The sequence below is a fragment of the Microcebus murinus genome, chromosome 1 (genome assembly GCF_040939455.1).
Source record: "Microcebus murinus isolate Inina chromosome 1, M.murinus_Inina_mat1.0, whole genome shotgun sequence".
NCBI classification, from domain to species: Eukaryota; Metazoa; Chordata; class Mammalia; order Primates; family Cheirogaleidae; genus Microcebus; species Microcebus murinus.
In genome coordinates, this window is record NC_134104.1 from 100,627,312 (window position 1) to 100,641,321 (window position 14,010).

The 14,010-nt window shown below is 36.5% G+C and overlaps 1 protein-coding gene across 1 annotated transcript in view; it reads right to left on the bottom strand.

The window, feature by feature from the left end:
* Positions 1-13,161, bottom strand: part of IQCJ (IQ motif containing J) — a 171,277-nt gene extending 158,116 nt beyond the window's left edge. The window contains exon 1 of the mRNA XM_076004311.1: positions 12,882-13,161. Within this exon, the coding sequence (XP_075860426.1) occupies positions 12,882-12,890 (9 nt within the window). The 5' untranslated portion in view covers positions 12,891-13,161. The remainder of the gene's footprint in view (positions 1-12,881) is intronic.
* Between the last annotated feature and the right edge of the window lie 849 nt (positions 13,162-14,010).

Below are 14,010 nucleotides of genomic sequence, written 5' to 3' on the forward strand. Positions count from 1 at the left end.
AGTTGGTGGAACACACTGAAAAAATGGCATGCTCATTTGTATTATAGTTGGTGGTTATATAAAAATAAAACTATCTAGAAAACCAACAGTATACTTTTATACCATTGAGGAATCTCAGAATACATACACAATTAACTACAAAAAGAAATTTCAGAATCTCTCCAAAGCTATGTTCAAAGAATTTTCAGTTGCTCCTGTCTGCCACCAAGCCTGGCTCACCCTCCCCAGCCCCAGGGTGTGAAGCTTGGCCTCAGCCATTGCCAATGCCAATATTTGGTCTAGGTAGGGGTCTACAGCACAGTTCTGGGCAACGAGGCATGAGAGATTCTACTGGGAAGTTTGTCTTGCTCTTAAAAAAGATGTAGGAGAAAATGCTGTTCCATTTTCCTGTCTCTGAATGTTGTTTTATGAAGATGTTGTGCTTAGAGCTTTTGAAGCCACCACACAATAAAAGACACCTACAAGCTGGCACTGAAAACAGCAGAGCAGCAAAGTGGAAGGATTTGCATCCCTACTGATGTCGCCAAGTCTCTGAAGAAAGTTAGGAATTTCTGTCTCAGGGTATCTCGTTATTTAAGATAATAAACCCTTTATTGCCTGGCCAATTTAGAGGATTTTCTGTTTCTGGCCTACAAACATATCTTAACCGACACAGGATTTGGATACAGTTTCCAACTCTGCCTGACATACTGATTTTTAAGAGGAAACCTGCAGTTTAGTTGGCTAAACATGTAATCATACAATGAATATTCTAGAATAGAAACAGTCAGGCTTACTGTCTAAAAAGCGAGAAGGTGCGGTATAAGGAGCACAGACTCCCGAAACAGAGAACCCACATTCAAATCCCACCTTTGCAACTCACCAGCTGTGTGGCCTTAGGCAAGATATTTTATTTGAATGAATTTTAGTTCCTTTATTGTAAAATGCCCGTGGTAATACCTACCTCATAGGTTGATACGGAATATTAAATGCTATAATGTAATAATAAAGGGCCTGCCAAATTGGAACCCAAATAAATGTTAGTTTCTCTTCCCCTAATGAATCCTTTGCCAAGATGAAACACTAACTGAGTTTATTAGACCATTAATTCAGACACTTTCTTTCCAACAGGAATTACTCTGACAGCAGGGCCGGTGTCATCAAGAGTAATTTCTGCTGAAAAGGTTCCAATCCTAACTTTTCTCCTGCGAAGCCTACCATGGTGCAGAAGGGATCAGGCAGGGCTACTTCCATCCCTAGAGAAAACTGATGTGATGATAACCACAGTGGAAGGGTTTATATGCCCTTGATTGTTTTATTCTCACACCTTAAAAGGGTGTGTGGGTGGAATTAATGGGCTCCAGGGAAGTGTGCTTGTAGTATCTTTTTCACCAAGTTATTTCCACATTTTCTGTTACATTCCACTAAAAGCTAGTCATAGTCTACTGATAATCATTACCAGCCTCCCAAATACATTTAATTAACACTCTATCTTAAGGATACATTGTGTTTGGAGTATAAAAACAAAAATAGGAGTTAGCGTTAACAAGAAGCACTCTTTATTCTTGGCATAGCATGTTTATTTATTGTAAATTTTTACAATAAATAAATACAAGTCATGTTTACTTAGTCATTAGTCTAATTGCATGCTTGCCCTATTAACAAGGATAAAATTGGTAAAATTTAACTGTAAGAGAATTTGACGTCGAAAGCCTTAAAAATGCATATATACTTTGTCCTAAAATTTTTACTTCTAGGAATTTATTTTTAAAAAAGAATTAAGGATTTGTTCAATGATTCTTCAAGAATTTTTCTTGCAGAAAGAAAACAATCTAAGCAATCGAGATTAGAAGATTAGTTAAATTATGAAATGTCTACCCACTGGATTACTATGCAACCATTGAAGATGAAGTTATAGAAAAATAGTTATTGACATGGAAAGATGTATATGATACATGTACATCTTGAGAGGTCATAAACTGTACATAGAGTGCTTTATGATTTTCATAAAAATGTATGTATTTATAAAGGTTTCAATAACTATATACCAAAATGAATATAAACAGGGTTCTAAAGTTTTTTATTTTATTCCATTTTGATTATGTGTATTTTCTGCAGTAAGCATGAATTAGCTGTATGATAAAGAAAAATAATTTTTAAAAACTCAATAGAAGAAATAGAACTTTTAAGCGAAATAGCCAATAAACCTTTTCATTGTTCATTATATGGATTCTGAATTCTGGCTTCTCAGATTTCTGCCAAAATCTGATTTAATAAGTTGTAATTTAAGAGAATAATGACCAACTCCCAGGCAAGAAGATCCTAGGCTTGCTTTTTTTAGTGGAGGTAACTGCTCCCTAATTAAAGCCCAGGGTGATTTGGCTCTTCCTACTGGGTTCATCTTACTGTGAACCATAAATTGGAAAACTGATGAACTCTGCGTCAAGCTGAGGGTGGTCTCTTTATTCAGGGATGCCCATGCCCTTGCATGGAGGCTCAGGGAAGTTTCAGGTAACTTTTCTGCCTATGCTTAGTTGGTTCTTTGTGTTTCCAGGGAAGTTTATTTCCAAACGAAAGAGCTGTTTGGTGTCCACTCTGCGATGCAGCTCCTGTCTGTCACCTCCAAATGGATACAATTTCTGGCCCCGACCAGAGCCCTGCCTGCCATGCTGACCTGAACTTTATAACATTATTAATAATTACTATTGTCATTGGGGTTTATTGACTCTTTGCTATATTCCATGCACTCTGTCAAGCACTATATATATATATATATATATACATATATATATATATATAATTCAACTCTTAACAGAAACCATTAAAGATTAAAGCTATCATTATCTCCATTTTATAGATGAGGGAACAATTTACCCAAGATTATATAGGTAGTAAGTGTTAGAGTCAACATAGAAAACTAGATCTTCCTGGATTTTATTAGAGATCCCTTAACTATTTAAATGAGGATGTTTATAATTCATTTAGAGATGTTTATAATTCATTTAGAGACCCATTCTTGGGTCTTCCTAGACCAGAGTAAAAGTGATTCCAAGAAAATACTAAACCACTTCACAACCATAGGAGTGATTCTGCGACACATCTGTGTCCTTGGCTGCTGGTAGCAAAGAAGGCCAAGACATAACCGAGGGTACTTGTGTGCTCAGCCCACACTGACTTACTTGTCACTTAACCTTTCCAAACCTCAGATCCATATGTAGAAAATGAACTTGTCTTAAATACCTCATTTGTGAGTATCAAATGAGACAATGTGTGTGTAAGCACTTTTAAAAGTACAAAGGGCAAGGAATCTTGATTACCCTTGCATGCAAATTATTTCTGCCCTCAAAACCCAAAAGCAATGTAACTTTTATATAGCATTTTGCAAAAGACTGAGCGAGGGGTTTCAGAAATACAGGGAAACTGTAATGTAAAAAAGTCCCATGTGTAATGTTTCCCCATGTTTAGCGTTAATAAGCCCTGCAGAAAAGTCATTGACTCAATGCTCCCTGCTCCCATATAATGGTTTTGATTTAATGTTTCCTCTCTAAGTGTATGAATTTTTGAACAACAGAAATTTTTGCCACAGGACTTAAGACTCTCCTGTGACTTCGTGTTAGGAAATCCCCTTGGTCATTTTGCTCTCTGCTCCCTGGGAGCAAATCAGAGCTTTGGCAGTAAGTTGATACACAGTCTGTTTTAACTTAAGATAATAGTTGGCTCAATTATCCAAAAATATCATACCAAGGCTTAGAATTATAGTTGCAAAAAGGACTAAATTTTAATAAAACTAATATATTGGGGCAGAAGTAAGAAAGGGAATTTTCTTGTCCATTTTTTAAAATTAGTTTTTTTAAGTTGTAAAAGCAATACATACCCATGTTTTAAAATTTACAATTCACAATTGCAAAGATGTGGAAACAACCCAAATGCTCATCAATACATGAGTGAATTAATAAAATGTGGTATATATAAACCATGGAGTTCTACTCAGCCACAAAAAACAATGGTGATACAGCACCTCTTATATTATCTTGGACAGAGCTGGAACCATTCTACTAAGTATCCCAAGAATGGAAAAACAAGCACCACATGTACTCACCATCAAATTGGTATTAACTGATCAACACTTAAGTGCACATATAGTAATGACATTCATCAGGTGTCGGGAAGATGGGAGGGGGAAGGAAGGAGTGGGTATATACACAGCTACTGAGTGCTGAATGGGGATGGACATGTTTGAAACTCTGACTAGGGTAGGGCAAGTGCCATATACATAACCTAAACATTTTTACCCCACAATATGCTGAAATTAAAAAATTAAAATAAATAAAATAGAATTTAAATAGTACACATAAAATGAAAGGGAAAAGTACTAACTCTACACACATTTTCACTTACCAATATTAAACCCTACCAACAATTTCTCATATATATTATGAGAATTTTTCTATGACTATACAAGCAAATGGATAAAAATATATACCTATTTTTAACATATTCAGTAGCATTCATACTATAGACTGCTCTGAAAAATGCTTCTTTTTTCCTAAAAGTATATTTGCAGTTTTTCATATCCACATGTATGGCTCTAACAGTCTTAAGCTCTTCTCTGCAGTACTCCATTGAATGCATATACCATATATTATTAATATTTAAGTATTTTTCTCTGGATGGATGCTTAGTTGTTTACAGATTTCTCAATATCACAAATAATGCTACAGCCAACAACTTTACCACCTCTACTCAGTTATGTGAGTACACCTGAAGGAAAATTCTTAGAAGTAAAATTGATAAGTCAAAGATGTGTGCATTTAAAATATTGATGGATATTGCAAATTGCCACCTAAAGGTAGGTGTACTAATTTGCTCCCACCCTTGCTGTGTGAGAGCCCTATCTTTGCCAACAATCTGTATAGATAACACATGAACTTGTTAAACTGAGATGTATAATATCAATGACTCAGTAGACACTAGATTAAAATAAATATATGTAGGTCTTAGATAACAAGAAAGTGTAAATGCCTCTTCTTAGGTGCACTCTGAATTGCCAGGCCTCTCACTCTGAGAAGAAATCACTTCAAAGTGAACTAAATCTAATAAAGAGGGGCTTAACATTCATGGAGTACTTACTGTGTGCCAGGCACTGTTCTAAGCACTTTACATACATTAAGTCACCTACACCTCCCAACAGCTCTATGAGGAAGGTGCTTTTATCATTCCCATTTTACAGATGAGAAAACTAAGCTGCAAAAAAGTTAAGTAAATTTCCTAAGGTCACTCAGCTGATAAGTAATAGAGGTCATATTTGAAGCTAGAAGTTTGGATCGAGAGTGAGGTGCCTTTAGCCACTTATGCATTCTGCTTCTGTGCTCCTAATGATGTACTAAACACATTTATTAAACATCTACTATATACTAGGAATGATACATGCACCATCTTATCCTCATAGCAATACAAATAAGTATTATTTCCTTTCCAGAGAGATATTAAAGTGGCTTTCCAAAGTGACAGAGAGAATGTGTACCCAGGCATGCCTGATTCCAAAACCTGTAGTCATTCTACTATACCATGCTTCTTTATAGAAACTGATTGTCATAATTAATACCCATTTTACAGATAAGGAAATCTAGACTTCAGAATGCTGTGTATAGAGAGGCTAAATGGAGTCATTCCTGCCAATAAACAGAGCTAAAGGTTCTGTACATTTAAAATTCATTCCATCACATACATGTTGCCATATAACAACAAATAGGGGAAATTTGCTGACTCTCATAAAGTATGAGCTCAAACTGTCCAATGTGGACCAAAATTTAAGGCAGAATTCAAGTCTACCACTTCTAAATATCAACAAAGCCCAATTTAAAAGAATGATATAGTTAGATGAGGATGAGCAGGTTGATGCCTATACCTTAGAGACATACATCACTATGATATAGTAGCAACATATTTTTAATCTCAATGTGCAACTCATAATCAGTCCATCAAAGATTAGGTTTAGTGCTATTCCTGAGTTTACAGCTGTATTTCCTGACAGTATATAGAAAAGTTCAAGGAACCAAGTGAGACAGGAAGAGCAGCATGAGGAAGGAGAGCTTCAGTGAGGAGCCTTCAGGGTGGGCAAGCGCTGCCAATCCCTGCTTCTGCTCACACCCACCTGGCCTGGCTCGGGTGTCTCAGAGCTCAGGCCCTGGGTTCAAATCTACTCTGCTACTTACCCTGTGTGCAACCTTGGACAAATTACTGAATCTCTCTACCCACAGTTTCCTTATATGTATAATGGGCAATAATCAGTAGTACCTACCTCATTAGTCTATCTTAAATATCAAAATTACCCCATACATATAGCTGCCTTGAAGGTTGAGGGTAAAGCACAGACTTATTAAAGTCCACATAGACAGATTCCCTCCCTTTTATGGTTCAGTGTCTTATTACCTTTTTGTTTTGATACAACAAGGAAAACATATTGCCCTATATTTAAGTCTGAAACTAAAAGTAGAATTTATACTCATCGGCTTATGATAGCTCCATACTCTAGAGGTCAGAGTGTGCAAATCCTGTATTTCCATGTCTGGCAGCCCCAGTCATGAATGAGGCATCAGATCTATGCTGTCACTGTCACAAAACAGACAACAACATGTTACCAGTTTATCTTTTGATTTTCACAGCTTGTTAGGAACAAGTTAGTATACGCAGTTATTTAGTAGGCTTTGGAGGTTAATTTGATTATCTTTTAAAAGTGTTTTTATTTTTTTGTACACCATGGATGCTAATATAATATTATGTTTTCCTGCACTCTACAGTAAAACAAGTCAGCCTGGAAAAATATGCAAATTTGACCATTATGTTGTTCAGTTTTCAGGGCAATTAAATATTTGCTTTGAGCTCCTCACATTGCATTGCAAATTCCTATAAAATTTACTGCTCAATTCTGTACCTAAAGCTTATTTAGCATCAAGTCTTTGCTGCTATTTCCTTTTCATTGAAAATTGAGCTTTTAAGTATATGTCAAAATTGTATTTTATATGAATCTTTATTTGAAAAGTCTTCTTTCTTTTTATGTTGTTAGTTTGTCCCTTTGTTAGTTGGGTAGTAGGAGGCAGCAGTTTCAGATTTGTCTATGAGAAGGTGTCTGCAACTCATGAGAACAGTGTTGGCTCTTCTATCTATCCTATGAACAAAGACCTTTGATTAGATGGCCCAGTCCTGCCAGCCTCTGCTAGCCAGAATCAGGTCTATACAAAGCCAAGAAAATTTCTTGAAAAATAAAGTATAAAAAAAATAATAATTTATTCAAACTGGCTGTTAGAAATTGTGTGGATCCAAAAGAAGGTGTTTTTACAGTTGAATTTAGAAAAAGGAACCTACATTTTGCCAGAACAGTTATGTCTGTAAATATAATTTTTGTCTCCATGCCTTAATCTTTTGTTTAAGGGATTATAGTCAAATCTCTAAATGACAATAAATTAAAATTCAGGCAAAATTTGAGAAGTTGAACAAGCAGTACCTGAAATGAAAGAAAAATGAAAGATTTACATGACATTCATTTGGGAAAATAATGAAATGGTTCATCTGTAGGCACCACTTAGACTCTTGCCATCTTCCCTCAACAAAAGCCTCTTCCTGTCTATTTCTGGTTCCCACACACCAGCCTCCCATCACCCAATTCAAGATTTTGAGTCCTCTTTGAGTACTATCTTCCTCTCATGTCTTCCTCTAATAGGTCTAAAATCCTATTCACCCTTATTTCATATGTCTTCATGTCTTTTTCATTCTTTCGTTCCTAATGCGAGACCTCATTTTCTCTTGCCTCTAAGAGCAAAATAGCCTTCTCACCAGTCTCCCTAACTCCTGACTGCTCTGCGTTCAGTGCAACCTCATTCACCTTCACAGGAGCCCATTTTGATCATGCCACTTCTCTGATCAAAAGCCTTCAAAGGAAAAGTTAAACTCCATGGCTACGGTTCTTTGATCAGCTCCAGTTTACTTTTCCAAACATATATCCCATTAATCTCCTATGTATTCTCCAAATTCCAGTCAAGTTACCCCATTCCTTCTAATCACCCCTAAATCAGCTGGTTCTGCTTCCTCCACATGGAAAATTTTCTCAGCTTTACAAATTCCCACCCATCGTTCAACTCTAGAATTAAATATTACCTGTTCTATCTATAAAAATAAACACTTCTCATCTCATATTCCTTAACTGTAGCATCAAAATTGTTCCGGCCCTGGGCCCAGATTATCCACATGATAATATTATACATGGTCTTTTTATATGCCATAGAAAGAATCTTGGAATTCTCTAGGCTCTAGGGAACCAATGAAGAGTACTAAGCATTGGAATTATTTATCGGAGTTGCATTTAATACAGATGTTGTGGCAGTGGAGAGATTGACTTGGATGGCAGCAAAGAGAATAGAGATGAGCAGTTATCGAACCTGCCTAAGAGAGAAGACTGAAAAAAGTGTCTATTTGGAAGAAGGATGATGAGGTTAATTCTAAGTGTGTTGATCTTGAGGTTCTGGGGACTAGGGTGAGACAGGTGAGGCACCTAGAGTGCAAAACTTAAGGGAACACTGTGTGGTGCCCACTGTGCACTGAATGATCCAGAGAGTAAGTACTTCCTTAAATTCTTCACTCTAGGCCCCTAGCTTGCCTTTCCCTAAGTTCCTATGGGACATTTTGTAGAGATAACACCTTGGTAGCCAAAGAGGTAACCCACTTAGATCTCCCTTCAGGAAAGAACTTGCTATTCAGCTGCAAGAAGTGCAGTTACCTGACAGCCTGGAGGATTTGCCCCAACTTGTGAGCCACAACCATGCTCTTCCTGGGGACTCCCAGTCAGTGGGTGAGCACGGTAGGGGTGCTAGACCTGGCCATTTCTGCCCAAACCAGGAATCATGTAACAGACAGTCTTCCCTCTGGAGGTTGCCATTGGATTAGGTGAGACTTTGTCATATCTGCATTATGTGATCCAAAGGCTTTCCCTGCCCAATTTTGCTTTCTCCCCATTTATCTTTAAAGCATTTGCTCTGCTGACTCTGTCTCAGTGTCTATTCCTAGAAGAACCAAAACAACACCCCCAGTAAACAATTAGCCATATCAATCTGGACCTGGAGCTGGAGATAAAATGATAAGCTGAAACAATTTTGTTGTCTAGTGGTTAGAAGGCTGAGCTCTAGAGTCTTGGTTCAAATCCCAGCTCCTTCACTTTTTTTTTTTTTTTTTTGAGACAGAGTCTTGCTTTGTTGTCCAGGCTAGAGTGCTGTGGCATCAGCCTAGCTCACAGCAACCTCAAACTCCTGGGCTCAAGCAATCCTTCTGCCTCAGCCTCCCGAGTAGCTGGGACTACAGGCATGCACCACCATGCCTGGCTAATTTTTTGTATATTTATTTTTAGTTGGTGAATTAATTTCTTTCTATTTTTAGTAGAGACGGAGTCTTGCTCAGGCTGGTTTTGAACTCCCGACCTCGAGCGATCCACCCGCCTTGGCCTCCCAGAGTGCTAGGATTTCAGGCGTGAGCCACCACTCCCGGCACTCCTTCACTTCTGACCTTGTACAATCTTAGACAAGTTACATAAACTCAGTAACTCAGTTTCTTCATCTGTAGAATTGGGACATTAATTTAAATGAGGACTATATGAGATAATGTATTGAAAGCGTTAAGTACAGTGCCTGGCGCATAGCTAGACCATAGTTACTGCTCAGAAATATGAATTAAAAGTATTGTATAGACTTTGAAATGCTGTTTACAGAGGTTGTTTGGTATAATAAAATATTAATAAAAGAAATGTTCACTTTATCAAATAATTTTCCACAGGATCTAATAAGGCTAATGAAGATCAATTAAAAACATGTAAAACCCAGCACTGTAATTTTTTTCAGTTTCATTTGCTGTTACCTCCAATACGGCTCCTCTTCTCTCCACAATGCCATCACCACCTTTGTCTCCTGCCGTGATATGCTTCTTCCTGTCTTTCCCATCCACTCAAAATGCCTATTCCTCTCCTTTACATCATCCTTGCCAACAGCCTCCTCCACAATGTGGTTGAGAACTCACCTAACCCAGATAGTGTTTCTTGACCAGCCTGCCCTCCGTACCCCAACAGTGATTGTCCCTTTCTATTGGCAAACCTTCCCTAAGGATTGTGTCATTTTGAAACTAAGTAAAATAACAACAACAAAACATGTAATTCTCAAACCACATTGAAAGCATCTGTGACTCCATAAACAATTGTTAATAAAGAAATAGCAGGAATAGCAACTCCTATTTCTTTAGGCAGGACTTCCCTCCTCCACCCACCCTTTTGTCCCAAGGCAAGAAAATGGCTTGGCAATGTGATGCTTAATAAACACTTACTTAAGGGATAAATGTTTTCAGCTGTGGATGCATGGTCAGTCTATAAATTATTTTTGCATATGTATTTTCATTCTATATATGAGCCTTAAAAATAAAATGTTTTGTAAGAAAATCTCAGTCACACAATGGGAAAACTATTGTATGGGAGAAGTGTTTTACAACAATTTTAGGTATTTTGGGTAATATAATTTTTTTTTTATAAAATAAAGACCTGGTCTGTAACACATCTAAAAGCCAGTAGAAAATCAAAACTAGAGACAGATGGCAAATGCAGCATTCTTTTCTCTCACTATTTAGTACATATGATATTCCCTACAAAATGGCACTGAATGTTTTCTTGTTACCACACAGCACCACATAAGCTCTGAAAAATAAAACCTCTTTTTATGCTGATGAAACTTCAAACAAAATAACCAACTTCAAAAGTAAGGTGAAAGTATTTTGTAGTGTGGTTGAATGCAAGGAATGTTTTTGCATAGTTTAATTTTTTACATGTGTATTAGTGCATATTGCAATACATACAAAAAAAGTGCTACTAAATTTTCAACCACCCTGTATATTCAATTTGAAACCTTCATAAAGATATTTACATTCAAAGGCAAAATTCCTACATTGAGTCGGATACAATCTTAGGCTCATTTATAATATTGGAAATGAATAGTATCTGAAATAGAAATCAGTTATACACAGAGTAATATATGAGTATAACATTAATAGTCTACGCAGGTTTTTAATGGCTCCTAATATAATATGCCCTTTCAAGGAGCCATCCCTACATACTGAAATTCATTTTTACTGTATTACTTTGAGTAATTATAAATTGAACATGGTTGATAAAATCAGTATTAAAAGTTATGTAATTTTTTGAAATACACATAATCCTCTATAAGTACATGGCTCTGTAAGTGATAAAATATTGATCTTGAATGCTAAAAAGTAAAGGCAGTTTCACACTTACTTTTAAAATATTCATTTTTGTTGTTACAACTCAGTAAACTATCTTACTGAAGTTTACTATTGTCCTCGATTCAAAGTAAATCAAAACAAATTGTTGGTTTTATAAGTATAACAATGCAAATATAATAACCAATATAAAACAATTAACTTATTTACTACCTCATTTTAAATATGAAAAGGAACTACAAGATGGCATTAATACTATCTTAATCTGTTCCACTTAACAAGTTCATATTAAGATGTTTCCATTTTCAAATATCAATACCCACTGTACATTTAGAAAACTCACTTATGGAAATCTATTTTATTTAACTTCTTAGAAAACTACTAGTTCAACCTACTTTTCTCTATGAATTCTACCTGACTTGCTACCTTATTTTCTCATCTTTACAACAATTAGTAATTACTGATTTCAAAAACCATGAGCATAATGCAGAGTGAAAGAATTATTAAAATCTGAAGATAAGAAAGCAAGTTTCTATTACACAACTGAGCATTACTAAAGACAAGTTATTTTTCTTAAGCATATCATACATTATAGTCATAATTAGCTCACCACCACAGCCAGAAATATACATACATATTTTTTGAAATAAATCTTTTAAATAAAGTATTGCAAGCCTCTTTCTAGCTTAAGGATTCAAAGTAGCAATTAAGTCTGAACCTTAAATCATTTGTCTCTATAACTAGAAGAGCAAGACCCGAGGATGTAAATTTTACCCAATGAGACAAGGGATGCTGAATGTATTATTAATTGCTAAGTAATTTCTTAATTTTAGACTCTAGCACCCAACACTGGCAAATAAATAATGTGATTTATGATCCTGCACTCACACGCTGTTTTACTGGAGTTCAATAAACACATGCACATCCTGAATGTACAGTATGAATGTGATTCCTACAAGCCAGAAAACATAGCCGGATTTGACTATAGCAAATCTACCCCATCTACTTATTATTCAAGCACTAGTATTTGGAATACCTAAAATGCCTGCTGAACACTGCGGTTCAACATCCCCCGGGGTTACTCTAAAGCAAAACCACAGCTCTTTTCCTCAGTGCTTACTGAGTTTTAAGAAGGCAGGTAACATGGGGTAGAAATTCTCGTGCAGCAGCAAGATAACTCTTCTATCCAAATTTTCAAAAACCAACAACACCTCCTCCCCATACACACACATACACACACGCAAGAAAGGTTTTTTTTTAAATAGAAGTCTAAAACATGCCGTTTGCATGCGTTTGAAAAATGCATTTTTCCTCTACTTGCTGTTGATGTGTAAAATGTTTACAGATCTGATTAGAAAATCTAGATGTACATAAAAAGTATTGCTTTCAAATGAGGTTCCTTTAGTGAAATCTGCCTGAATAGACATATGTGTACATAAATAATACATATTTATACACATATGCCTACGTTAATAAGCACACATACACCTAGACCAATAATTAAGCCCACACTGTTCCATAAGCCCCTTAGACATATTTTTTGCATGCACTGTTATTCAGAAGAGATATTTTTAAAAAATAATAAGCAGCTGCATATAATGCACATCAAAGTGGCATGTTTAGAGGAGCAAATACATTACCAGACGCATTTTGAAGTTTCTGGAACACCTGCAGGTAAAAGGAGGCTGTGAATCGGACGCTGGCACCCGGTATTCCTCAGAATTGCAGAGCTCGATGTGACTGTGGGGGAATGAGAGGCGAGTGTGAGGCTGGAAACCTTTGAGTTGAGCTCACTCTAGGCATCAGAAAGCCTCAAAGAGGGGAAAGAAAAAGGCAGCCCACAGACAGCTAGATGAGAAACTTCTGGCACCTCTCCAGCTCAGGAATGAATTCTCTGTAATTTGGAGACGTGTAGTGATGGAAATGAAGAGAAACTTGGATTTACGGGTGAATTTGCTCAGCCATGCAGAAACGGGCAGGTAACAGTCTCTCAGCTCATTTTAAAACAGTCATTCAGGAACAAGACCGAATCAAAAAATTAACAGGCATCCTTTTTTAAAAAAATAAAAAGGCTACTCCAGCCAGCTTCCCTAGATGCCTTTACAAACTTCAAATGGATCATTCCATCAGCTATTTGTTGCACATTTTATTAATCCCAGTGCAGAGGTAAACTGGAAAATCTAATTCCTTTTATGTAGAAAACTGGATTTATTGCCTCTTTTTATAATACACTTTAGACATATAAATACATAGATTTACTTACAGAGTTCTCGTTTCTCATGTAAAACCACTACTGTTTGGTCCAGATAAAATGCTAAAAGGCTTGTTCACAGCTTTTCAAGGAAGTGGGGGGGAAATGTTTAATACTCAGAAGCTGAGCTGAGTACTGATATTTAAATGTACAGTTTGAAGCAAAGAGAGTATAAAGGAAGAGCCCTGAGCCATTAAGTGGCAACTAAGAGATACGATTATATACAAGCATTGAGCAGGCAGGTGGCTCAAGTCTATAAATATATACATAATTAAGGATAGGAAGAAAAGAGCTTTGGCAAATTAAGTTCTTAGAGACAATAGCTGTGATTCTTTTTAGGCTTACAAATAGGCTAATAATTTCTGGACAGCACATGTGGATGTCACCTTCTCTGAAGAACTCCTAAACCTCACAAATAGAGAGTGAGGTAGAAGGCATCGCACACCGGCAATCTGTATTCAAATGTAATGAGGAGAAGGACGATATTACCATGAGGAATGTCATCATATTACACTGTG